Source organism: Bemisia tabaci, chromosome 1 (genome assembly GCF_918797505.1).
Source record: "Bemisia tabaci chromosome 1, PGI_BMITA_v3".
NCBI classification, from domain to species: Eukaryota; Metazoa; Arthropoda; class Insecta; order Hemiptera; family Aleyrodidae; genus Bemisia; species Bemisia tabaci.
In genome coordinates this window covers 40,366,633-40,394,381 of record NC_092793.1, presented here as the reverse complement: position 1 = coordinate 40,394,381, position 27,749 = coordinate 40,366,633, and the positions used below count along the sequence as shown (strand labels likewise).

The 27,749-nt window shown below is 40.0% G+C and overlaps 2 protein-coding genes across 6 annotated transcripts in view; one reads left to right on the top strand and one right to left on the bottom strand.

The window, feature by feature from the left end:
* On the bottom strand, positions 1 to 26,980 carry LOC109033172 (uncharacterized). The gene is made up of 4 exons (XM_019045651.2): positions 26,843 to 26,980; positions 17,003 to 17,146; positions 7,187 to 7,291; positions 1 to 684 (listed from the first exon to the last, which is right to left on the bottom strand). The coding sequence occupies exons 1-4, from the start codon at positions 26,870 to 26,872 to the stop codon at positions 643 to 645; spliced, it is 321 nt and encodes a 106-aa protein (XP_018901196.2). The 5' UTR covers positions 26,873 to 26,980; the 3' UTR covers positions 1 to 642.
* The window catches only part of LOC109033171 (inactive peptidyl-prolyl cis-trans isomerase FKBP6), a 53,623-nt gene that overhangs the window by 14,833 nt on the left and 11,041 nt on the right, over positions 1 to 27,749 (top strand). For 3 of the 5 annotated variants that reach the window (XM_019045647.2, XM_019045649.2, XM_072300906.1), the window contains 2 exons: positions 5,707 to 5,783; positions 10,328 to 10,556. In XM_019045647.2, the coding sequence (XP_018901192.2) occupies positions 5,713 to 5,783; positions 10,328 to 10,556 (300 nt within the window). In that variant the 5' untranslated portion in view covers positions 5,707 to 5,712. Of the gene's footprint in view, positions 1 to 5,610; positions 5,784 to 10,327; positions 10,557 to 25,279; positions 26,845 to 27,749 lie in introns of those variants that run through there. The other 2 variants (XM_019045650.2, XM_072300897.1) reach the window with 2 other exon arrangements.

The following is a 27,749-nucleotide window of genomic DNA, read 5'->3' as shown; positions in this document are numbered from 1 at the left end:
ACAAGTTTTAACCAATTTATTTTAATTTTTTGGCGTACGACATGGCTCAGCCTCCTAATGGTAATTACCCCAATGAGCAAATGTCTCACCAACTAGAGGTAATGGGTCACTACACTGTGTTTATTTTATTTGTTATTCCGAACGTACTAGGTGAGTAGATAACGTGGTGATTTTTCCGCATTTTTATGGAGCCGAAATCGCGGAGAAATCCGCTTTTGAAACTCCAAAAACAAGAAGACATTTCAAACGCGGCCAAATGGCAGGAAACTAACGACGGTGATGTACTGCGGTAGTCAAATCGCAATCTTCTCTCATTTTCCACTGATGTGTGTTAAAATGAAACGTATGTCAATGTGAAATTATCGCTTGTATATACACGCACAGACCGCCATAATTTTTTAACGAAACCATGGATCAACTTGATCTTGGGCTCAAATGAAAGCTCTCAACAAGACCTTTCATCGAAAACCAATTTAAATCAAAGCCCTTAATTCAACTTTAAAACGAGCAATAGTTCAACTTGGGGAAACAAATGGTTCAAAAGTTATGACCGTTCAAAGTTGGCGTGGCGCGCTATTTTCAAAGTGCGTGGAGTGTATACTCGCGTGCCACTCCTCCCTACCTTTTCCCCTGGTGCCCGCTTCAGCTGATGACGGATGCAGAAAGGCCCAAAGCTCCTTCCACCTAAAGAATGATCAATCATTAGTGCAAAATTACTTTTATTTCTGTCAAAAATAGGAAAATAAAAATGAATTAAATGCTAATAAACGATAAGACGCAGGCGTACATTATTTTTTCGCCCCCGACCCCCCCCCCCCCCCTAAATGATTTAATAAATGATAGACAAATCATGCCTCTCATCATTGTGGTATCCTGATTATTTCCGTGCAGGTTAATCTTGATGAGAGGGGAATAGATCGAAGAGAGGTGAGGGAGAGATATTCAGTAGTAAATGCGAGTTTCAAGTGCTGGTTGGCTAGTTGCGTTCTAGAGCCTTTGAATATTATCTACAGCTCTTGAGTGTATTTGGCGGTAAAAGAGGCTTGATTTGGCTATTAAATATGAAATCATAGAGGTGGGGGGTGTAATGAGGCAAATCCCCCTTCACTGCGAAGCAGATCCAGATCTTCAGAGGCACATATGTCCTCTGGTATAAGATAAGCCAACGTTACTGTAGTTGCCGGAATGAGCTCGCCGGGATCCTGGATTCGGGCGCCAATTTTAAAAATGAGTTTGAAAGAGGGGAAGAATGATCAAAGTCTGTGTCTCAAATTTCTTGGTTTATTTACAAAAAGAATGTCCTTTCATTAGCTAAATGTGTGAGGACCCTACACTCAAAATATAAAAAAAAGGAAGCCGAAATGCGACTCACAGTGTGCACATCTAGGTTTTCCCAAGATAAATAAATAATGACAAAAGTAAAATTTTTTGTTAAAATAACCGAAATGTCACTCACAGCGTGCACTTCAAGGTCTCACAGGTAGAACTCGCCAGAAACAGGCGATGATAGACAGGTAAGGAGAAGCAGAGCTGAGCGAAATGCAACTCAGAGCGTGCTCTTCAAGCGCCAGGAGGAAGAAAACAGAGGAAAAGTGAGAGTATAGGAAACAGGACGAAATGCTACTCAGCGCGTGCATTTCGAGTCCCAAAAGTAAAGAAAGAGTAGAGAGAGGATGACCTTCCGGAAAGGAGAGGGTGATGAACGATGTTTGGGCTTAGAGGGCCATCAGATTGATTTGAAGCTATTGGAAGACGATCTCGATTGTAACATTTTTGTTACAAGAAAAATTAATTAAAATCGAAAATTTACAGAAATGGACGTAGGAAAATTTCCTACAGACGTTTATAGTAGATACACTTTTTTTTACAATTTTTTTGCTTAGGGTAAAACTACGAAAACCCTGATTTCACAGTCCAATGAGCATCTTCGAGAGAGGAAAAGGAGAAAACAGTATTCCATTTCTTCTCATCATTCAAACAGCTTATGTACCGTCACCGGGCGTCGCGGCGCGGTGTCGCCAAGCCGTGACACATTTGTCGCTATTTTGGTCTACAAAAGAAGTAGAAAAACTTAAAACGAAGAATGAAATTCTTCGTTACGAATCTCCTCCTTTTCGGAGATGAGGAGACTGCTGTCTTGAAGCTTTAAAAATACATTTTACAAAAGGTATACACAAAGAAGTTGAGATACACTACTTTCAGCTTTTAGGGCAAAATCCCCAAGACAATTCACAAAGTTACTTCATCCTGAACAAAATTACGAAAAAAATTCTATGAAAAAAAATAGAGGAAAATTTCTGCATGATTTTACAGATTAGTTACAAAAGGAAGACAAATGACAATGACATGAATTAGCATGTTAGACTGAAAATTTACAGAGGATTAACAACGAAAACATCGGCAGAAAATTTAATGGACACAAGCAAAAATCAGGAAAATACAAAACTGGCCATTAATTCAAATAGAAACCAACAAGAAGTTTCCCTACGGCCAACGAACAAGGGAAAAAAATTGTTTCAGTTGAGCTGACCATAAATCCATAAACTAGACGTGACCCTTACTGCAATAGTTTTACTGTTGGTTTTTTGTCTTCCATGTGTCTGATAATGAATCGTTCCAATTATCAAAAGACTGAGAGCATCATAATGTCCCATGTAGACAACAATATCTTTGATTGAGATTTTGCGAGAACTTTCACAGCCAACCATACGTCGCTCAACTCATAAAATTGTTTGGAAAGCCTGCCAATGAGGAATTGGACAACAACACCCTTGCTAAATCCATAGCGCAATACCCAGGTGGCCAATACTACTAAAAAAAAAAAACCTTGACCCCCTCCCCCCTCGCCCCTTGGAGGGCTCGACAGGAAACAGGTCACCGAATTTAGGCCTCTTCGATGATCCCTTATGATTCCTGAAAGTATGGATGTGAAAACCCTTCCGGCCATTTCCTATGGAAAATGGGACACAGCCTCTTTCAGACCCCCATAAAATTTTGAGCAGGCACTAGGGGAATGGAAGGGAAAACCTGTTAACCTCGATATCTCTCGAACGAAAAAAGATATCGAGGTCCGGTTTCGACGAAAAATCGTCTAAAATTACATGCTTTACGATTTTAAAGGTCAAAATCCCGAAATCAAATTTTTAAGTCATCATACAGGGTCATCCAAAAATCACCTACCAGCCCTGTAACTTTTTTCCTAATCGAGATAGAAGTTTGAAACGTTGGTTATGTTCCTCGATCTAAAGTAGTAACTTTTTGGTCCCCCCAAAATTTTGGGGGGAGGCCCCCCTAAGGGAGACTAACTTTTGTTTTTCAAATGGCAATCCTCTTTTGTGATACCTCATTCGAAAGATAATAAAAAAGAAAATTTTTGGCGCAAACCGCAGGTCAAAATATTGATTATTTACAAAATGGCGGCCGGTCAAAGTTCAAAATGGCGGAAATTTGGCATCTCCGTTTTAGATTGGCGGATTGGTCTGAAACTTAGAATCCTTAGGTTTCTCGGGACGAGAACAACGACTCAGGCATTAGTTTTCCAGAAAGATTAGTTCTTTTCAAAATGGTGGCGGTTAAAATGGCGGCTTAGAGCGGGAAGTGGATATTTAGGCTGCTTATCGTTAGATTTGTATGAGACTTGGTATCCGGGGGTATTTCGGCATGAGAAGAACGAAACTTTCATTGGATTTTTGAAATTTCAAAAAACTTGAAAATGGCGGCGAAAAAATGACGGGAAATCCATATCACGGCTATTTACCTATGTACTGAGTACTTTACAAATGGCGGCGGAAAAATCGGTGTTATGGCCGGTGATATGTATTTCCCGTCATTTTTTCGCCGCCATCTTCAAGTTTTTTGAAATTTCAAAAATTCAATGAAAGTTTCGTTCTTCTCATGCCGAAATATACCCCCGAATACCAAGTCTCATACAAATCTAACGATAAGCAGCCTAAATATCCACTTCCCGCTCTGAGCCATCATTTTGAAAAGGACTAACCTTATTGGAAAACTAATGCCAGAGTCGTTGTTCTCGTCCCAAGAAACCTAAGGATTCCAAGTTTCAGACCAATCCGCCAATTCAAAACGGAGATGCCAAATTTCCGCCTTTTTGAACTTTGAACGGCCGCCATTTTGTAAATAATCTATATTTTGACCTGCGGTTTGCGCCAAAAATTTTCTTTTTTATTTTCTTTCGAATGAGGTATCACAAAAGAGGATTGCCATTTGAAAAACAAAAGTTAGCCTCCCTTAGGGGGGGCCTCAAGTTGCTACTTTAGATCGAGGAACATAACCAACGTTTCAAACTTCTATCTCAATTAGGAAAAAAGTTACAAGGGTGGTAGGTGACTTTTGGATAACCCTGTATGTGCTTTGTTCCAGTTTTTGTGTTTAGACAATTTCTTCAAAGCAAAGAACTTACAAAGATCTCAATTTTTTATTTGAACCAAAACCAGTTTTTTAAATTGTTCGTCTTTTTCCGTGTTTTTGTTTATACAATTTCTTTTAAGCAAAGAACTTACAAAGATCTCAAGTTTTTATTTGAACCAAAACCAGTTTTTTTAAATTCTTGGTCTTTTTCCGTGTCCAACAAGTGGTCCATTACGTAAAGAACCAAACGGTTCCGGAGTTATGAGCAATTGAAGTATCCGCTTAACGCGCGCAGACCGATTTTCGCGCGCTAAAAAGCCGGATTTGATTGTTATTATATCAGTTTGAATGTTCAAATCGTGCACAATGCATTTTAAGGGACTCTTCAGGGTCGCCGAGTTCAGAAATTACTGAGACTTCCAAAAAATTCAGTTATTTAAAATGAAAGCCCTGTACAGGCCAACTGAGCGGCCGGTTGGCGCTCAGTGGGCCTCTAAAATAGTGCTACGGAGCTGTAATTTTAAAAACGTGAATTTTTTGGAAGTATCTGTAATTTCTGAACTCAGCGACCCTCAAGAGTCCATATTAATGCATTTTGCTCAGTTTGAACATTCAATCTGATTTAATAACAGTCAAATCCGACTTTTCTGCGCGCGAAAATCGGTCGGCGCGCGTTGAGCGGAAACTTCAATCGATCATAACTCCGGAACCGTTCGGTTCCCCAGCTTGCATGACCACTCGTTGGATGCGGAAAAAGACGAGCAATTTAAAAAACTGGTTTTGGTTCAAATACAAAATTGTGATCTTTCAGTTTAGTGTGTTTAAGAGCAATTGTTTTTCCTCAAAAACTGAATAAAAGCACATAAGTTAAGTTAATAATGTAATTTTGGGATTTTAACCTTTAGAATCTTAAAGTATGCAATTTTGGGGGGTCTGAAAATTTGGGGAAAGAAGCGCTCCAGTATTAACTGATAGACGAAGTTTGAATAAGTTATAGTGGGGGGGGGGGGGGTGGCGAAAAATGTCGTTTTTGCATACGGTTCTTTCAATTTTTTTTTACTCTTCTCAAATGTTGGCGGTGACGGGAATAGGTACATTTACTTTACCTCAGCATGAAATAACTCAAGGACATCCAAATGTTTTTAAATTATCTATATCGTAACTTTACAATACCAATGAAAATGTCAAATTTTTATTTTTGTTCTAACTAATACCTTGCCAATGTGTCTTTCTTTGGTGCAGAGGCTGTTTCTGTTAGTCTGTTGGGAAAGTGTCTATCATAAATTTAATTTATAAATAGTTAATTATTGAATTGTGCCCTATCTCTCAATTCTACAGTGTACGATGTTGAATGAAGATGAATCGGAAATGGATGCCTTTAATTATCTTAAACTGGATGAACCCCTTGATACAAGGTAAGGAGGAAATTGTCATATTCACGAAACTCTCCAAAAGAGAGAAAAATTGGTTTTTGGCCAAGTTTTGCGTGGCGCCTAGCGCCGGCATTTGGAGGGCGGCTTCGCCCTACACCGCCCCGCTATGGTGGAGCAATTTCAACAAGCGATTTGTCGGATCGAGTTGTCCCAGCGTGAATAGGTGCTCCATGAGGTCATGAACAAGAAAGGAAGAGTAACATTTTTTCGAATTTTGACGTTTTCCGTCAGTACATTCGGCCCGAAGATGGCGGATCCATAAGTTGATTTTTCGGCCAAGTGAATAGTCAATCACAACTGAAATTGACGATTTAGCATCGTAGGTGAAAAGAGCCTCGCCAGAAAGGGGTGTTTTTTAGCCCCTTAGATCAATTGATAAATTTTGTCGATTTTTTTAAATTATTTTTTTCTTCTTTATTTTGCATTTTCCCGATAATACTGTTGAAGGGGAGGGATACTTCAAATTAATATTAATGTTTACCTCGCGTCTGTTTTGCGGGATATTACTGCATTTTAAGGGATGAATTTTCATATTTTGAACTTGGCAGTTCTCTTTACGGGGAAATGTTTTCGGTGGAATATCATGGAGTTTTTTGCTGAAGTTCACAGATGAATGAAAAGGAAATAACATCCTGATTTTTGAAAATGAATTTTGTTTTCAGCTGAAAACTTAACGAATAATTGATAGATTTTTGAGTAGCACTGAAAGCTATGTGAAAAATGTAACACAGCTATTTAACACTTTCAAAGTAAAGCTTTAAAATAGACGTGCAACATTTTTGTTGCCATTCACAAATGATATCTGGTAGTGCGTGTGTCTCAAAGTCAATAGGACCAGTTCTTCTTTAACATCCTGACAGACAGTGTAAGCGGCTTTGATCGGCTTGCGGTTTGAAAAACCGTAAAAGAGAACATAAAGAAGAGAGAGAAGAAAGGAGGGAATAGAGGGATCGTTCATTATCGCCTCAAACCGCAGACAGCATCAAAAATTTTCAGGGGAGGCCCCTACCCCCCCTCATCTGGAGGCGTTTTATACTCACCAGACCCCTGTCCATGGTGAGGGGGGTGGATAACTTAAGATTAGGGGGAAACTCGTATGGATTCAAAAGTTTTCAGAGGAAATGGGCACCACTGTCCTGGACTATACCCATAAAGCGTCATTCCCTGTTATACCAGGTCAGACGATTTAAGAGGCTCAGGAAGGAGGGAGTGTTTTTATAGGAAATTAACCATAAGTGATCCGAATTTCATAGCCTCGAAGCCCCCCTTTCTCCTCAAGGAGCTCAACGGGAAATCCTAGTCTTATAAGTGCGAAGGTCCTTGATGGGACTGTGAATTGATTGCATCTTAATTTAAGAGTACGAACAATTTAGACTCAAACTTACCCCTGAAAATTCAAAATCTGCCCACCCTATCAATGAACTCGGAAAGAGAGGGATGGTGCCTTCCTCCACAAGTTGCTCCTTGGTCTCAAAATGGACGTAGATTCTCTGGAAAAAGAAAATGCAATAGGTATTTGAATGAGTCTAAAGGAGGGGTATCGATAAGGGCCTTTTTTGGCACCCTCCTGGAATCTGGATATTTATGCGGGTTTTCCAAGTTGACTCAATGTAGTTTACGGAAATAATCATGATTTAGCCCAAAGGCCACTGGATACGTGTTAAACGGTTGCCTAAACATGGGTCTGCCGGCGTATTTTAGCGAAAATTCGTGTTTTTCTATCACTCCGAGGCTGTTTTGACACCGAGCGCATTGTCTAACTAAAACGAGCTTTTGATTTGTTATCAAGGAGGTTTTGGGACACATTTTAACCCTGGTTTTGTTTTAGTAAGATGATGCGCTCATAGTAAAAAAAAACTTTTTCAAAAGTCGACGTTCAACTGACATCCACAAAAATCTTAGGGAATTACGTCGTTAGGTATTTTTTTTTGGCTACAATTAGAGAAAATTCAATTTTTTTTGGACACAATTGAAGGAAATCTCCTTGTAAGAGCCTAACAAGGCTTGATAAACTGCCCTCGATAATATATGTAGCGTGGATACAGTTGGAGAGACGTGTCCCCTATGATTTTTGCGGATATCCCTTAAACTTCGACTTTTGAAAAAGTTTTTTTTTACTTTGAGCGCATCATCTAACTAAAACAAAACCAGGGTTAAAATGTGTCCTAACGCCTCCTTGATAACATATCCAAAGCTCGTTATAGTTATACGATGCGCTCAGTGTCCAAAAAGCCTCGGAGTGATAGAAAAACACGAATTTTCGTTAAAATACGCCTGCAGACCTATGTTTAGGCAACCGTTTAACACGTATCCAGTGGACTTTGGGCTAAATCATGATTATTTCCATAGGCTGCATTGAGTCAATTTGGACAACCCGCATAAATTTCCTGATTTAAGTTGATGTTATGCTATTAGTGAAAATATGCCTCCACTACTCAAAAATCCGTTATCTTCATACCTATTTGTATGGAAAATTCAATTTTTTTTGGACACAATTGAAGGAAATCTCCTTGTAAGAGCCTAACAAGGCTTGATAACTGCCCTCGATAATATATGTAGCGTGGATACAGTTGGAGAGACGTGTCCCCTATGATTTTTGCGGATATCCCTTAAACTTCGACTTTTGAAAAAGTTTTTTTTTACTTTGAGCGCATCATCTAACTAAAACAAAACCAGGGTTAAAATGTGTCCTAACGCCTCCTTGATAACATATCCAAAGCTCGTTATAGTTATACGATGCGCTCAGTGTCCAAAAAGCCTCGGAGTGATAGAAAAACACGAATTTTCGTTAAAATACGCCTGCAGACCTATGTTTAGGCAACCGTTTAACACGTATCCAGTGGACTTTGGGCTAAATCATGATTATTTCCATAGGCTGCATTGAGTCAATTTGGACAACCCGCATAAATTTCCTGATTTAAGTTGATGTTATGCTATTAGTGAAAATATGCCTCCACTACTCAAAAATCCGTTATCTTCATACCTATTTGTATGGAAAATTCAATTTTTTTTGGACACAATTGAAGGAAATCTCCTTGTAAGAGCCTAACAAGGTTTGTTAACTGCCCTCGATAATATAGTTAGCGTGCATACAGTTCGAGAGACGTGTTTTCCCAAGATTTTTGCGACTGTCCCTTACACGTTGATTTTTGTAAAGTTTTTTTTAACTATGAGCGCATCATCTAACTAAAACAAAACCAGGGTTAAAATGTGTCCTAAAGGCTCCTTAATAACATATCTAAAGCTTGTTTTAGTTAGACAATGCACTCAGTGTCAAAACAGCCTCGGAGTGATAGAAAAACACGAATTTTCGCTAAAATACGCCTGCAGACCCATGTTTAGGCAACCGTTTAACACGTATCCAGTGACCTTTGGGCTAAATCATGATTATTTCCGTAAACTACATTGAGTCAACTTGGAAAACCCGCATAAATATCCAGATTCTAGGAGGGGGCCAAAAAAGGCCCTTATCGATACCCCTCCTTTCCTTGTCCCGCAGCTCCCTCGGGTCTACCGGGGGGGGGGGGGGGGGTTGTAAAGGGATTCATGACGATTAAAGTTGAGGCTCCCGACTGAATTGCAAATTGATCCTATTAAAATTGAAGAGTAAAAAAATGTTTAAACTTTTAAGACAGCTATAACTGTTTTAAGTTCAAAATGGGTCCACTCAACGCCCGAAAACGACCACTCACAACCCCCTCCCCCCCTCAACAAATTACTTTCAAGTCACAAAATTGACGCAGATTCTTCAGAATAAAACAGCTCCTGGCACATCAATGCTTGAACATCGCGAAAAAACGATTTTTCAAGAGAAAATTATGATTCAATTATTGGCGTCAAACAATGAAAACCATTGAAAATTAAAAAAATCGCCGAGACAGATTTGATTGACATCTGCATAATATGGTAGAAGTGTCTCTAAACCTCGAAGCATCCGTCTCAAACTTGCGCTCGTTATTTTTTTTCTTTGCTGTTTGAGTACGTTGAGCGTTTCTCTCCGGAAAATCGAGTTTTCCTCGCAGAACTTTTTTGTACAGAAAAATTGGACTTTCCAGAAAATCTTGATGATTGAGAGGAAAGTGGTAATGACTTGTGGAGTCAGCTCAAAAAAATACATCAGGAACTATATAATACACTGAGCTCCTTTTTCGGACGCAGACTCATGTGATTTTATGATACCTACCTAATGTGTATCAGTCATCAGTCATCACACAGCAATACACTTATCATCAATCATCATCAATATACTTATCTCTCACAAACGTCATCCGAATGTTGTACGTACCATTAAAAGGAAGGGGTAAAAAACATTTTCAAGAAGTCCCCTATTTTTTGCCACTGAAGTTGAATATGACCTCAATTTTTTCTCAACACATCAATTTCCTTGAACATAGGTATATAATATTTAGAGGCTGCCAACTCATTAAGACCGACTTGAAACCTATTCATTCACACTAATGACCGCTCCTGATTTATGATAGCTGCTACCAATTAAATTGTTTTCATATTTTTTTCTTTTTCCGCAGGCCTCTTTTAAATGGTGAGTCTCTTGAGGTATCCATGATGTCTCAAGAAGGTGACAGTACTATTGAAATGCATCGTCTTCAAGTTCCGGAGTTATATTTTAATGCTAACGATTTGCTGACTTATGTTGATTTAACTGTAAAGGATTCAGGATGCGAAGTGTCTCCTTTTGAACAAATAAAATTGAGTATGACAGAATTACCAGATAGTGAAGGGAAAGTATCAAAGAAGGTAAATTACTTGAATATACTCTGATTTTGATTTCCATCTCCATTTTTTTTAGGCGCAACACAACCAGCTTACTGCTTAGTTGTCTAAAAATGCTGGCTTGAGCGCAGACATTGTGCCAAATTGTGCACAGAAATAATTAAAAATTTGGGGTGACGCATTGGGGACTGTTGTAAAATTGTGCATTTAGATATGAACTGTATGGATGAATCAGGTGGGCGATGTTGCAAAATTCTGCAGATAAAATTGGAGTATTGCGTCTTGTCCTTTGCATTGCAAAACTTTTTTAATATTTTTTGTATTTTTATTCTGTGAAACAAGTTCACATAGTTATTTACAAAGAAACAGAAAAAGCCAGCTAAGCTCCCCCTATACAGTTATGGAAAAAAAAAAGTACTGTTTCACTAGATGGCAGTTAGGTTTAAAAACTCTGGCCGCGTCCCCACTCATGCCCTCACAATGTGCAACACTTCCCTTCAATTTGCTCTAATACGGTATGTTGAGTATCTAGTCCCCTAAATATGTGTAAATGCCATGCTGTACATTAGGGTGTGCAGAAAAATTTTTTTTTTGGAAATCCGAAAACGGCTAGGGCTTATAAGTTGTCAATAGGCACCGATAAAACGAGGAAAAAATCCGAGGCCATAACTCCTCCATCTGCATCGTCAACATGAAAGTTGGAGTTGTGAGAGCTAAATATTCTGATTTTTCAAGTTTTTTCAAAGTAAAATCGCACTCTGCGTCCACACTAGGGCCAAAACTTTTGCAAGCTAAAGTATGCCTATGTATTTTGAGTCGAGAAATCGATTTCTGCAAGAAAATAATCAATATGCCGACATCCAATATCGATTTTTGCGATATATATAATGTACAAATGTCACATTTTCAGTTTTTTTCTCGCCTTTGATTGGAATTATATCGATTTAGCTTTCTGTAGCAAAACCGATGCATATACTCCTGCAAAGTTTACAAAGAGATCGTATAAATTCTAAAATTGAATGTTCCTTTCCACTGACACAATCCCAGTATTTTAACTTTGAGCGAACGAAACCATCTCATCGCTCCTTGCCACAAACTATAATGCAGAGGTTTCAATCACAATTTTTTCTCATCTTTCAACACTGACTGAGTATCATTCGGAAATTAGGAGAGAGGTTCAATGTGTCCCCACCACGGACGAAAAGATGCAAGTAATCGTTTTTCACAAAATGAAGCAAAAGAGGTGACGCCATTGTATCGTCATCCCAATTGATCATTTCAGTGCAGTGTTCGGCCTAAAAATTTAAGTGAGGTACCAAGAATCTCGATTTTAACGATTCTTTGAAAATAGGGAGTCAAGCAATCAACAAAATCATTGCATCCCGAAAGAAAAGTCGGTTGTGCTGAAATTCTTGTGCTCCAGTTTTTGTTAGCGACCGGGGAAACCGGGAAAAGTTAGGGGAAAAAAACCAACTGGGAAAAGTCAGATAATTTTGGTGCTGGTCAGGGATTTTTCTGATTTTTCGTGTAATGGGGCGCGAGCGGTCTCGGGCTCGAGTTGCGGGATCAACTGACTACAGGGCTTTTTTTTATGCGGATCGTAGTGGACCGCGGTGGATCGCGATGAACATCGGTATTTTTTTATTCCGTTCCTCAGCCGCAATCCAAGCGTTCCAGGTGGATCAGGGTGGAACGCTGGATCGCTCTTCCGAGGTGGGGCGAGCTTGCGTTCTTAACCTAATGCGAGGAACTTGCTGTCCTGTGCCGTCCCTAACGAATCAAAACAATAACAAATCAAACGAAATTCCAAGTTTGGATTTTTTTTATCACTTGGAACACTTTGGATCGGTCTGGATCGCTCAGGATTCCGATCCAGTGCGTTTCACTACGATCCACCCTGTTCCGCGATTAAAAAAAAAAAGCCCTTACTGCGCAGAGAGTGCGTTCGATTGCGGAGAATGGCGGCGCTCTCGCTTGGCTTCGCGAGGAACTACCGGCGCGTATTCCGATCGCGTCAAATCGGACCTGCGCGCGCGTGTGTGCGTGCCATTGACATTATACGTCAATGGTGCGTGCGTGCATGCGTGAGGGTGTGGGTGTGTGTGTGTGTGTTTTTGAGAGGGTGTGGAGGTGTGTGTGCGCGCGCGCGCGCGTGTGTTTACGTTTGTTCACATAACCTAGAAGCCTGCAACGAGTTCTATAGGACGCCGTTCTATTGTGAGCGGGTTACAGCGCGTTCTCGCGTAGGACCCTAGTAAACTCAGAGGATCCTTCCCCCGAACATCAACTCATCCATCGACCGCTCCAAAAGTGAGGTTTAGCCGATAATTTTAAAATTACACATAAGGCGGTTGAATTCTTGAAAAGTAAGTATTTTTTTGGCGTTTTCCGATCCCTTTCGTCAGGGACGGGCCCGCCGCACTCTACATGAGGGTGAAAAATTAGATTTTTGGCAGATATACGCGATCCTACAGATTTTTGTGAAGTTCTACAACTGATAATAGCAGTGAGTTGCGAGGATCCTACGCGAGATAGCAGCACTACGAATTTTTACATTGGCTTTTATGGAAGTCCAGGGTCCTATGTAACTGGTCCCTGTAGAAGCTCATAACGAGTTTGCCATCAAGATTAAATGGTGGCACGAAAGTACGTATGATTGAAAAATTGTGTCATGAAAAAATAATGTGTATTACCATTACACCGTCAACTTTATATATTTTTTAGAATATGGTTTAGAATTTACCAGAAAATTTTTCACAATTAAGAAAGTCCTTAGGTACCCAATAACGTATTTATAAAGTGAAGCATTGAGGGCACCTCTCCATTGCAGTTTTCAGGATCTCTATCAAAAATTTATTTTTTCATAAGAAAGTCACTTAGTCATTTTACCTCAACTTTTTGGTAACATCATCATCAAATTACAGAGAATATTCAGTAAAATTGTCTTCAGTCCACAAGTATTTGTTTCCCTTGAAAGGGATGGAATTTCAAAGAAAATTCTGAATCACTGATTCTGAGAAGTGCCCTTCCTGCACCCTAATTCTTCATCACTACTCGTTGTCGTTAAAAAACCATTTCTCTGGAACATCAAGGTCCAATCTTAATTGTCAGAAATATTTTTTGAAACACACCGTAACCAAGCAGTTTTCTGTAGCCCTTGCAAATTTGCACGTTAACTAACTACTGAAAATTAAAATAGTCGGGAATGCTCTCATTTTCACTTTAACAGATTGCGTCAGATACATACTTAAAAGTAAGGAAAACATATTGATTAGTCAGGAAGAAGTCAGGGAATGGATAAAAATATTTTGGCTAACAACCCTGTGACAAGGACTTGCATCTTTTCGTCCCTGGTGGGAACACATTGAACCTCTCTCCTAATTTCGGTGTGATACTTTGTGTTGAAAAATGAGTAAAAATTGTGATTGTAACCTCTGCATTCGTTTGTGGCAAGGAGCGATGAGATAGTTTAATTCGTTCAAAGTCAAAATACTGGGACCTTGTCAGTGGAAAGGCAGATTCAATTTCAGAATTTAAGATCTCTTTTTAAACTTTGCAGTAGTATGCGTCGGTTTAGCTAGAAAAAGCTACATCAATGAAGTTACCCCCAATCGGAGTGAAATAATCCCTATTACTGATGTATTGCAATTAAACGTGCCTCAAAGAAAGAAAGATATGGGATTGGGGAGATACGGGCACAACTCGATTAATAGTCACCTCCCGGCGGTAAGTTCTGAAAATGAATTGAAACTTAAAGTCTTTTCAGTAGAATAAGTCTAACGAGACCCTGTGTTGGTTGTAAATATCCTGGAAATGACATATTGGTTGAATAAGCTAAGCTGTTGCTGAAAGACCTTCCAATGACGTCTGAACTGTACCTCTACTACCGCAACTTTTGACCGTTTCTATGATTGAGGCTCGTCTTCAAGGTAATTTTGCTCAAAGAATCGATTTTTAGGGTCAAAAGCTCACTACGATAATTACCTAGTAGCCAAAATATGGTTTATAACACCTTTTAAGATTTGTAAAAAATACCTATTCAAATACCTATCAACTAGGGTATTAAATAGCTGAAAAGAGGTATAAAATACCATATTAAAATATCCTATAAAGTGTCCTTTTTTAAAAGTATAAAATAGGGTAGTATTAAATACCATATTAGATGGGTATTAAATGGGGTAGATGCCCCAAATGATGGGGTACCATTTTAAATGTGTAACAAGTAGGTTTCTAGGTGGCCTGTATAAAAGATAGCATATGTAATACTTTTAAAAATTGTTTATTTTTTACACATGAATACAATACCGAAGGCTTAGAATACATCCTAGTAAAGAGATGAAGGAAACCAAAAATAAACAGGAATATAAAAATAATAATACAGATCAACATCCTGATATAAGAGATTCCAGAATCAAGACATAAGAGAAAAGGAAAATGATGATTACTCAAGAGAATCAATTCGATCGATGAGTCTTTATTTATTCTTTGGATCAAAGTAAAAAAAAAAAAAAAAAAAAAAAAAAAAAAAAAAAAAAAAAAAAAAAAAAAAACTGATTTTAGGTAGTCTTTTAAGTCAAGACAACAACAACAAAAATATAAATGTCTCATTTAATAAACAAAATTAATGCTTAAAGTAATCTGAATGGAATTTCTGATCATTTAGCCATAGTTTGGTAGCGAGCAATTAGCTGTGACCAAAATGTGAAGAGCTCACACTGGTGCCTTTCGGCTCAATTTCGTCAAATGGCATAGAGAAAAAAAAGGAGGTGTTTGCATCTTGAGGATTTGTACCCACCTACGTCATCAATGTAAACAAGACGCTCGTTGAGGGTTATGTTGACGCTGTAAAAACGGACCATAATGTCCGATTTTTTTACTTAAATCAACTCTTTATTTAATTTCAAGCACTTTTTATAGAATGACTTTTTCCCTTAAATTACACCATTTCCAAGAAAATCGACAGGATAAAAACGTCGCTGTACCCAATGACGTCATCAAAGCTATAGATACTCTATGAAAGATTCCAAGATGCCCGAAATGCAAACACCTCCTTTTTTTTCTCTATGGTCTAATGGCATTCTTATCATCAAGTCACTGTTCAAAATTCAAAGTTCAGTAGCGTATAGCAACCAACCATGGCCCAAATTTCCAGAGAAGCAAGTGGCCCCATGGGAATGAAGCGTCCCCATGGAGGCACGTGATATTTGGGCTATGCAAACATACTCAGTTAAAGTTTAGAAAATGAACAAATAACACACATCAACTTCTTCGAATCTGTAATCCATTGGGTCAGGAAAATCTACTTTGCAACAATGAATCCGAACAATGGGCCTGTTGCAAACTTTTGCTAGAGCAAAACTAAGAGTTGTTTCTTACAGATAATGCCCTAAAAATCACGATGAGCGCATCGGCAAAGTCTGAAATTCACTCATAACTTCACAATCTGCGTAAGAAATTTGCGGTTTTTTGAGCTTCCCGCTTCGAAAACGATACTACGGTACAGGTGAACATTTTGTTAGAGGAGTCGTTCCATTGGCGGCAATACTCATCATGGCCGACGCCAGTCCGCCAAAACACGTGTGATGGGACGAGATAACACCTGAACAGGATTAAACCACATAACAATCGGCGTGTTTACGTTCATATTTTCCTCGCCCGCCTTAATTGACCTTGAACTCTCCTCGAATTACGCGAGGAACTGCGCAAGCGTCGGCCATGATGAATATTGCCGACGATGGAGCGACTCCTCTAACAAAATGTTCACCTGTGTAGTGGTATCGTTTTTGAAGCGGGAAGCTCAAAATAACGCAATTTTCTTACGCAGATTGTGAATTTATGAGTGCATTTCAGACTTTGCCGATGCGCTCATCGTGATTTTTGAGGCATTATCTATAAGAAACAACTCTTCATTCTGCACTAGCAAAAGTTTGCAACAGGCCCATTAGAACTGGTATAAGTACGGAGGAACACTTAAAACACTATGGATGCATTGTAGAAAAATCTGAAGCACTCTTTAACGTAAGAGAAAAATTAGCACCATGATTTAATAGCTGATCAAAACCGCAACCTGATTGTTAATATTTTGTGGTTGTCGGGTAGACATACATGACATAGGTGAGAAGGTGGAGCAAGATTGGTCGGCTTTGTTTTATCGCTGCTTATCATGCCTTTATCAGGTGGAATGGATGACATACTGTTGAAAACTGAAGAGGTGCCTTTAGCTTGTCGTGAGTTCCACCCGCATAAGCATAGCCGACCAATCACGCTCGGTCTTTTAACCTATGTCATCTATGTCTACCCAACAGAGACAAAATTTCAACAATCAGGCTGCAGAACAGCACTCTCAGAAAAGCACTGACACAACGCCATTTTTCAGTTTATTTTTAGAGAAGAAAAATGCATTTTTCAAAAGATGCGACATCATCCCTCGCCACCGATAAAAATGAAGCTTAAATAATTCAACGATTTACTCTGGTCATTGATGATTTCAAGGTAGCCATCGATTCTCTACCCAACGTTCCTTCCACACAAGACAGGAAATGTCGAGAGGCACAGTGCGAATGGCACTGAGCAGCGATGTACATCTGATATGGCAAGTTCCTGGAAGTGTCGATCTGCAAAAATACAAAGCGAGAGACAGATCATCCAATTGATCCACCTACAAATAATGACCGTCAATAGAGACAGACATTAAGATACATTACAATAAATCAACCACCATTTGATAACAGAACGAATTTAAAATGAGAGTTAGACTCTTCTTTCTGGAGGATGGGCCAAGAAAAACTTAAAAATTGACCACTTTACTACTTACTGGTCTGAGCCACTGAATGAAACACAGTCCACCAGTCGATACAATTTAAAACTCAGGGACCCGCCATCCAATGTTAATGGATAACCTGATTCAATCACTGATTGCTAGGATACATTGAGTATCTGATACGTAGAGCGGTTCATTTTTGTTGAAGCTCTGCCCTCGTAGCATTTTTCAACGGAAAAATCGCGATATTTCGAAATTAAATTGCGATTTTTTTACGATTTTATCGGCGATAAAATCGCCATAAAAATGGGGTTGGCGCTGTCAGTCGACTTCCGTCAGGTCCAGGTGTCAGGTCCTTTTACGAAGACGAGCGTAAAATCCCCGGAGCCTCCGTAGGGATTCGGACCCGAGTCGCAGCGGTGGCAGGCCAGCACATTGCCACTAGGCTATGGCCACTACGTGGCTAATAAGTGCGAATTGAAGCCCCTTAGGTGGATCGGCGCTTCGCAACATTACAACTTTTGTCATTGCGTAGACTGACACCGAGTTTTCATTGGATTTTTTTTATTTTCCCTACTCTGTATTTTATTTCATACCTTGAAATACGGACCTTGGTAAAAAACGCCAATATTTTTTATCGACTGTGGTAGAATTACCAAGATAAAATGGTAAAGTAACAGGGAATTGATTACCAATAAAAGTGGTATTCTTACCTGAAAAAAATCAGTAAAAATACCGGTTTTTAGGTCAGCTTACCAGTCTGTCTTAGTAACATTACCAATAATTGGTTAAAAAGAAGAGATGGTAAAGTTACCAACAGACCCTGGTAAAAACGGCGGCGGCGGCGGCATAGAAACATATTTCATAAGCGTCACTCATGCGTTAGTGGGCGTTGATGAAAAATTGCAATTAATTGCAATTTTATCTTCATAAAATCGCGTTCGATAAAATCGAAATTTTATCACAATTTATCGCAATTTTTCTCCCGATAATATCGCGATGAATCGCCGTCGATGAAATCGCGATTTTAACGCAATTTATCGCGATTTTTTATCCGATAATATTGCAATAAATCGCGACGTCGATAAAATTGCGATACATTCTCCGATTAAATCGCAATTTATCGCGACCACTGCTACTAGGATAGTGGTTCTACGAGGGGCGTTCAATAAGTAAGTATCCCCCCTCTCTAAAATCGAAAGGAATGGAACAATTTTAAAAAAAACTTGGGCTCAAAATCTTCTTTAGGATATACTGAGTTCAACAAAACAAATCGCAACAAAATCGGACCATGTGCGGCCGAACGCGAGCCGTTTGAACGCGCCGAGGTGCACGCCGCTCCCGCCGAATCCGCGGAGATTTGAAGTCCGCAACAAGAGAAGAGCTTCTCTGCCAACGCTTCAGTCGTTCATCACTGACGAAAAATCAAAGAAGTTTTTGTAGAATAAGGTGCTTACCTCACCTCTCCACATAACCAGCTCGATCCAAGCAGGCCTGAGACTGATTATGAGACTAAGAGAACAGCTTTTGGATACCGCGCCTGTAGAAGTCATTCAACTGGTTGGGGATGAAAGTGTTGACGGCTTGTTTCACCTCTTCCACTGATTCAAAATGAATTCCCCCGCGTTCAGATACTAGATACGGTAATAAATGGCAAAAAAGACCACCATTTATTCCCCTTTCTATAATCTGAACTCGGGGGAACTCATTTTGAATCAGTGGAAGAGGTCAAACAAGCCGTCAACACTTTCATCCCCAGCCAGTTGAATGACTTCTACAGGCGCGGTATCCAAAAGCTGCTCTCTTAGTCTCATAATCAGTCTCAGGCCTGCTTGGATCGAGCTGGTTATGTGGAGAGGTGAGGTAAGCACCTTATTCTACAAAAACTTCTTTGATTTTTCGTCAGTGATGAACGACTGAAGCGTTGGCAGAGAAGCTCTTCTCTTGTTGCGGACTTCAAATCTCCGCGGATTCGGCGGGAGCGGCGTGCACCTCGGCGAGTTCAAACGGCTCGCGTTCGGCCGCACATGGTCCGATTTTGTTGCGATTTGTTTTGTTGCACTCAGTATATCCTAAAGAAGATTTTGAGCCCAAGTTTTTGAAAACTGGTCCATTCCTATTGATTTTAGAGAGGGGGGATACTTACTTATTGAACGCCCCTCGTAGATACATTATTTTAAGATTAGACAACTTTCAGATGTCCTACAAGAGATGAAGTAGATGCAACCAAACTTTAAGTGTACTTCATTCTTTTGAAGACACAAGGAAAATGCGGGTGGTATGAGGATGTTCATGGATGTTCCTACAGACTTACTGGAGCACTCGCCTGCAATAGTTGGGAAGTTTCTATTTGTGATAAGAGTCCGCTCCAAATAAGATTTTCACTTTTAGACGGCAACAGCAGATCCACCATCTCGATTCTGCTCCTTCCTTTCAATGCTAAATTGATGAAAGATTATCTTCTGTCCCACCAAAGGAGTGCCTCTCCCTCTCAACTTTGTAACTGCACTAAAAAATGGCACATGGTAGTGTATGCATGCAGAACTTCATATGATTTCAATACCTAATTATTAAAAAGTTTTGTACGATTTGATGGACCTAACCTAGGATCGGGATTCACATGAACGATTAAGCTCCACTGCAAATGATGGGTCAGTTGCTCCTGTCTCAGAAATGTATTTTGATGCTCGATTCTTTTCGCACAAGGTTCAAAAGAGACAGTTAGGGCCGTCGTCTAGAGGAATATTTTACTCGCAAGAGGTACCCAGGTTAGGGTGCGGCTTATTTTGTGACTTTTGAAATGTTACGGTGCCTCATCACCAATCGGGTCAAAATCATTAAAAAACGTCCCAAAAAAAATTTCAGCTTAAAATTCGAATACTTAGAGTTCGCACTAACGCGCTTTATGTATTCGAAAAAACTCAAATTTTCGAATAAATCCGTATACTATTCCCAATTAACTAAGCCTCTAGAAACATAATGCTTAACTGACCTAAGCAGTTTTTTACTCTGAAAAGTCAATTATTACCTAATCTAGCGAAATATTACAGCAGCTGTCACGAAATCACCATCTTTCCCAGGTCAAACAGGCCTGAAGATATGCTTACGGCACCGTATCGAGGCCGTCGCGGGGATCAGTTGGTGAAGGGGCACACCATTCCGATTCCCTCGCTTATCAGTATTGGAGTTCTCTAAAATGCAGGGCAATAAAAATCTGATGTCGGGATGCGACTCGGGAGTTACCAATGTTGCCATATTACTTAAGGTTCCCCTAACTGTCAATGAAATATAGCGCCCATTTAAAAAGGAACAGATCTGTAGTGATCTGTAGTATAACTTTTGCATTTGGCATCGTTTTATGGGGGCGCACAGCACATATCTGTTATCTCCTACATTGAAGTCAAAGTATGTGATAAAATCTGCCTTTTTTCATCAATATAGTGGGTAAAGGGGTATTCATTAGCACATTTTGGTTATTTTGATTATTCTAGGAGCAATACTGGCCAGACTTTTGCAGATTTGCAATCAGTATTTCGACTTTCGTCCCCACGACGGGTGTTCCTCGCGTCTTGTTCTGCTTTTTTCGATGTCGATGTTCTATATGTTGTAACCATGCCTCCTAAAAAGTTCTCAAAGTTGGTGGTGATTACTCAAGTTGATAGAATAGGGGGTTATAAACTACCGTCAAAAAACCAGGTGCTAGGCAGATTTTTGTTCGAGCGAATTAAAAATCGAAAAACAATCCGCGAAAGCGCAAAAATCACGGTCGATAATATTCTTGAGTTTTGGAATAAAGTGCGCATACCGACTCATAAAAAGTCTCGATGTATTGAAAAAGTTGAACGTTTGTACAAACAATATGTGTGTTTGATAAAAAGGGAATATAAACGCGACGAAAATACCTTGAGTAAGTTTAAAGTGTACGCGGAGGATTTGCTCGATCTGTTTAGCTCATTCACAAGCTCTGAAAACCATGACAATCGACGAAGATAAAAAATTTCTACTCGCTCAGAGAAAGAAAGGTCGCCAAGGCTACATGGCAGGTGTTGATCAGCAACTGGCTTTAGAAGAGGAACGAAAAACTGAACGTGAAAATGAAATCATTCGGAGGAGAAGAAAAACTGACGATGAAAAAAAGAAATTGACAGAAACGGTCGAGTTGCTGTCTGATTCAAGTGCTGAAGATTCCGAAAAAGTTTCAACTAGGAAAAGATGTCGCGTTGACTCAGATTTTGAACCAACCCCCGGTCAAAGTGATCAAGCTGATGTGTCTAAAGTGCCGAAAAAGAGAGGTAGAAAAATCGTGATTGATGAAGAATTAGCAGCAACATTGGACCGAACTAATGTTAGTAACAGAAAAGCAACTTTCATTGTTGCTCACACGGCCAAAAGTTTGGGCTGTAATATCGGTGAGATGGCCTTGAATGAGAAAAGTGTACGAACAGCAAGAGCCAAACTGCGTAAATCGGGCGCTGAAAGGATCCTGTCATCTTTTTCAGCTGATGTACCTCTCGTAGTTCATTGGGATGGGAAATTGTTGCCAGAGTTAACTGGAAGAAAAAAAGTAGATCGACTACCAATTTAAGTATCTGGAGAAAATATTGACCAACTCCTGAATGTGCCAGCTTTATTCGAAGGCACTGGAGAGGCTCAAGCTATAGCTGTGTGTCAAACCATCAAAGAATGGAAATTACAAGACAAAATTAAAGGCATGTGTTTTGACACAACAGCCACAAATACTGGAGTAAACAAAGGAGCTTGCACCTTAATTGAAAAAGATTCGAAGAAACCGCTCTTAAATTTAGCTTGTCGTCATCACATACCTGAGATAGTTTTGCAAAGTGCTGTACAATCGTGTATTTAGGATACAAATCAGCCAGAAATTCCCATTTTTCGTAAATTTCGGACGGAATGGGAGAAAATCGACCAACCACAGTACAAGACTATGACAGATGATGAAGATTTTTCCACTTTTTTCGAGTCTGACCAAAACGACATCATCAAGTTTGCGTCCGTCTATAACTTCTTGGGAAGCAGTAGACCAGCGGATCATCAGAATGCATCTTACACTGCATGGTCACAAGGTGGCCCTGTTAGGAGTATATGGTGTGAATGATGATGCTCCTGTCAATCTAAAGGATCAGTTCTTTGAGCAACTCAACGACGAGGTTCTGAGGGTTGGAAGGACGAGGGAGGTCATTATCATGGGAGATTTGAATGGTAGAACCGGACGAAGGAATGGTTCTAAAGTTGTTGGACCTTTCGGTGAAGATGCGATGAATGACAACGGTGCACGCATCATTGATATGTGTGAACAAAACGAGTTGAAAATACTGAACGGATTCTACCAACATCGAGATATCCATAAGTACACATGGGTTCAGTAAACTCGGGGGCTGAAGTCAATCATCGACTACGCGGTCACCAGGCAAACGAGTACCATGAAGGTTCGACAAGTAAGAGTTTGCCGGGGGTTCTCCTGTGGTAGTGATCACCATTTTCTCAAGGCGGAGATCGCATTTCCGGTTAATTATGGGCTGCAGAGGAGTACCTTGCACCATCAGAAGTGCCAGCCACAAGGAACGAAGATCAAACAAGTGCACTACAACACGATAGCTTACAGCATGGAAGCCGGAAAGCGCTCTACAGAAAGCGGCTGGATGAGAAACTGGGAGTAGAAACTTTCGATACTGCAGAAGAGTTGTATCAGTTCATCAAAAGTCGTATACATTCAGCTGCGAAGGAAGCCCTGGGTATGTGTGATGAGAGCAAGGATGTACAGAAACCCTACTGGTGGGACAAAGAGGTAGAGGAGGTAATTGAAAAAAAGCGTAGGAAGTACCATGACTATCTGGCTTCTAGGACTGCAGACACCCGCGGCGCGTATAGGAAAGCCCAGGCGAGGGTTCGTCTTTTAATCACCAGGAAGAAAAACGAGTCTTGGGAGAACAACTGCTCAAGGATTGACACATACCTGGGGGAAGGAAGAGTGCTGAGAGCTGGAAGCTGATCAAAGGCCTAAGAAGGGACACGAAACGGGACATTATATCTCCGATAACAATCTCACAGCTTGACGAACATTTTAGTAAATTATTGACGGAAGGACGACCAGAGTTTCAAACGGGGAATGCTGAAAATATAGTCGAGGATCACTCAATGGAAATTAGAGTTGAGGAGGTGGTCAAAGCAATCAGGAAATTGATGAATGGAAGAGCTCCTGGGCCAGGAAACATTCCAGCCGAGTTAATTAAATGTGGGACTGGCAAGCTGGTTAACCATCTCAGGGATTTGCTGCAGAAGTGATGATGAAGAAGATGGTGATGACATCCCGAAAGAATGGAAAGAGGCCTGGATAACAGCGTCGCATAAAAAAGGAAGGAAGGATGACTGTGGGAACTACAGAGGGTTAGCGGTGACAGGAACCATAAGTAAAATTTATGGAAAAGTGTTGAAAGCGAAGATCGAAGAAGAGTGGACCCCGTTCGAGGCGGAGGAGCAAGCAGGTTTTAGGGCTGGTCGGTCTACCGCTGATCATCTGTTCTGTGTTACCCAGTTAACCGAAAAGAAGAGAATTGTTGGCCAGGAGCTTCATTCAGTGTTTTTGGATATTGAAAAGGCTTATGATAGTATTCCTCTTGTGAAACTTTGGGAAGTCCTAGAAGAAACTGGTTTTAGTAAGGGACTTATTGGGGCAGTCAAGCAGTTTTATCGGGGGGCTTTTGCTAGAATTAAGTGCCAAGGAAGGCTTTCAGACGGTTTTTTTGTCACCAAGGGGCTTAAGCAGGGATGTTTTCTGTAACCGACGCTGTTTAAGATATATCTAGTGCACGTTCTGAAGGAATGGAAAAGAAAGTGTGCCGGCATGGGCGTCCCTCTGAATGACCAAGAAACACTGTTCACGCTATGCTTTGCTGACGACCAGGTAGTCATAAGTCAAGATCACGATGACGCAGAGTATATGACCCGGAAGTTGGTGGAGGAGTACCGCAAATGGGGCCTCGAGGTTAGTGTCCGTAAGACAAAAAAGATGTCAGTCGGAGGTGCTCAGCAAAGCATAGTCCTGGAGGATGGTCAACATATAGGAAGTTGCGAACAATACAAGTACCTGGGGGTGAAGCTGACTTCGGATGGGAAGCTGGATCAGGCCATTCGGGACCGTAATCTTCTAGGAAGGAAAGCCATCGCCATGCTTAATGGGATCCTTTGGGACCAAAGGATTTCCAAAGACACCAAGAAGAGAATTTATAACTCGGTTGTCAAGCCTATTATCACCTATGGCAGTGAAGTGTGGCAGTTGAAGAAGCGGACCCAAGAAATGCTCAAGGCGACCGAGATGGATTTCTGGCGAAGATCGGCTGGAATCTCGAGGAGAGAACGTGTCAGAAATGAACGTGTCCGAGAGATAATGGGCGTTGAGTGGACGATTGTGCACGATATCATGACCAAGCAATTGGTATGGTATGGGCATGTGCAAAGAATGGCTGATACCAGGTTGCCGAAGAAGGTGTTTGAGTGGGTCCCCCCAGGTAAGCGACGGAGAGGACGTCCAGCCAAACGGTGGGTGGAGGGCATCCATGAAGAGATGAAGAGATGCCAGCTTCCGGAGGATCTCTACCATGACAGATTCCTGTGGAGAATAGGCGTCGCAGAGCGCCCAAGCGCGCCGTAAAAGCGGCTCATACATACATACATACATCAAGTTTGCCACCCAGCAGTTAAAAGTGAGTTTTTAATTTATATTTTCATTATAGTTAAAATTTTCTGAGACACCTGACATAGCATTTCCCTGAGTCCCCGTTTTAAGAAGTAAGTGCGTCATCTGAACAGCTAATTGACAACATAAATTTCAATTCTATAAAGATTTGAAGAGTAACTTCATTATCAGTAAAAACCAGTTTACCCCTCCTCCTTTTGCAGAAAATTTGTTGATTCCACCAAATCCTGTCAAATATCTAAGAATGGCCGGATTTTGTTCTTCTTTTTTCAGGCTTTCCAGCCGAGAGAGGATTATCGAGAATTTTTAGAGCTCATTTTGATATTCCTAGGACAAAGACCAAGTCGAGGAGTGCATTTTAGGGCACCAGCAGTATCGAATAAAACCAGATGGATGGCAGCTGCAATTTACTGTTTGAAAATGTGGTTATTTCAAAACCAATTTCCGTGTGATGACCCATCAGTTGAGAAATTGACTGATTTGTGTGTATTCATCGTAAAAGTTTATGCAAAGTATTGGTTTACTGCCCCTTCGCCAACAAAAGCTCCCTATAACGACCCACTATTTTTAAAGAATCTATTAGCTTTTGATTCTGTAAATTCTACCATCCGTAAAAATACTGTCTTAAAATTCCGTCGACACCTTTGGTATTTGTCAGAGGAGCTTGTTAGCTTAGCATTTTTTGATAATACATTGCCTGTTAGTGTCAAAACGTCAATGGCGAAGTCTGTGTTTAACAATAGGTCTGCTAACAGTAGGAACAAAGTAAAACGACTTAAAAGGGCAGAGATCACTTTTGAAGATCTAAAATGTATTAAAAATAAGGACTTATCATCTTTTGTGACACAAAATAGTCTAAATTTCTTTATAATTCTAAATATCCCATACAGTATACGTTTTTAAAACAAAGTCCGACTAAATGGCCAAAGCTACATGATTTCCAGCTAGCTCTCAAAGTAGTGAAAAATCTCAAAGTTGTGAACGATAATGCCAAAAGAGCAGTTTCACTTATTCAAACTTTCAATAATACCATCACTAAAAACGAAGAGCAAAAACAATATTTGTTGAAAATTGTCATGGAACATGGAAAGGCATTTCCAACTCCTGCTAAAAAGTTCCTGTAAATCCAAGGGACCTCGTTTTATATTATCGTAATAATTGAGTATCTCAACTTCCGTGTGATTTATTTCACCCCATATTATTCATCAACTTATCGATGAGAAGGATCAGCGGGGGGGGGGGGGGTTGTGACATACTTTTTTTCAATGAGATGCCATGCCATTGGTTGATTGACCCGTATTCTGGATGCTGCTAGCTCCGTGCGCCATTACAGGTCTTGACGCTGCCGTTGCGCTGGAGTGCCAAAATAATAGCGAATCTTTAGGTTTATCCCCCCCCTCTTTCAACCCTTATCGACCCCTTCTATTATGTGGTATAGTGATACAACGAGGTCCTTGATGACCCCACATTGTTGGCATCTACTTGAAGAACACGATGATTATTTAAACACCCGATTTTTCTAGAATTTCTTCTAAAACAGAAAAATATCGATACTTTCGACCGTTAGTGCAACCTCTAAATTTTGGAATTTTTGGCTAAAAATTTTTTTAGGATGTTTTCTTATGATTTCGAACTGATGGCGATGAGGCACCGTAAAATTTCAAACTTTTTTTTAAGCCATCAGATAAGCCGCACCCTAACCCAGGTATACTCGCAAACAACAGGCAACTTTACATTCCCGGTCACCTGCAGAAGACCTGGGGTTGGCATGGAAAAAGGGATTTTGGATCACTAAGGACCAAGAAAAAAGTAACATTAGCTGGAATTAGTACTTACTCTGGCAAACAGGCAAATACATGAGCACATTCACTTCATTGCATCAGCACAAATCCAACAACAGAACAGAGTCCAATGGAGATGGTATTGGACAAAACCTGTACCTAATTGAATTACTGATATCTTTTTATTTTATTTTTATTGGTATGTTAACAACAATTTACAAACAGTATTAAATTGAAATGAATAACTGCAAAGTGTAAACAACAAACGAAAGCGAAACCAACCGAGGTAACCGAGGCAGCCGCTGCATGGTCGTGCTGCGGCCGGAGCAGAGGCCATTTTGATGACGTAGTTAAGTACAACTGGTATGAGTAACTTAGACAGACGTCCGATTACGATTCTAAGTACCACCCTGGTACCATTTAGTATCACAAATCGAGGGTGCCGAGATGAAAATTTCCATGAAACTTTGAGAACGAAATTTGGTTTGATACTTATAAATAGATATAGAATATGCTTTTAGGATACGGATATCTTATACCTGTAAAAAATCATGTCAAATATCCATAAAATAAATGTTTCTAATTATGTATATTTTATACCCTACGAAATATCTATTAAATACCTACAAAATAGGGTATCTGGACGATACCTATTCGATGTTACTATATTGGTTACTAAGGTATTTCTCAAAAAAAGTTACCTTATAAGTGAAAAAAACTGAAAATTAGACGTTTTATACGTTATATATCGCAAAAATGTACGTCCGATTTCCACGTGTCGATTATTTTCTTGCCGAAATCGATTTCTCAACTCAAAATATATAGGCATACCATAGCTTGCAAAAGTTTTGGCCCTCATGTGGACACGGAATGCGATTTTACCCAGAAAAAACTTGAAAAATCAGAATATTCAGCCTTCAAAACTTCAACTCCCATGTTGACAATGAAGATAGAGGAATTAT

What these genes read in the sequence shown, in the direction of transcription:
- LOC109033172 (XM_019045651.2), bottom strand. Translation starts at nt 26,872, where the DNA reads ATGTGCTCATGTATTTGCCTGTTTGCCAGA. An exon ending in GTATTTGCCTGTTTGCCAGA is followed by an intron (nt 17,147 to 26,842) that starts GTAAGTACTAAT and finishes GTATTTTTGCAG; the next exon opens with ATCGACACTTCCAGGAACTT. An exon ending in CAGATTTTGAATTTTCAGGG is followed by an intron (nt 685 to 7,186) that starts GTAAGTTTGAGT and finishes ATCATTCTTTAG; the next exon opens with GTGGAAGGAGCTTTGGGCCT.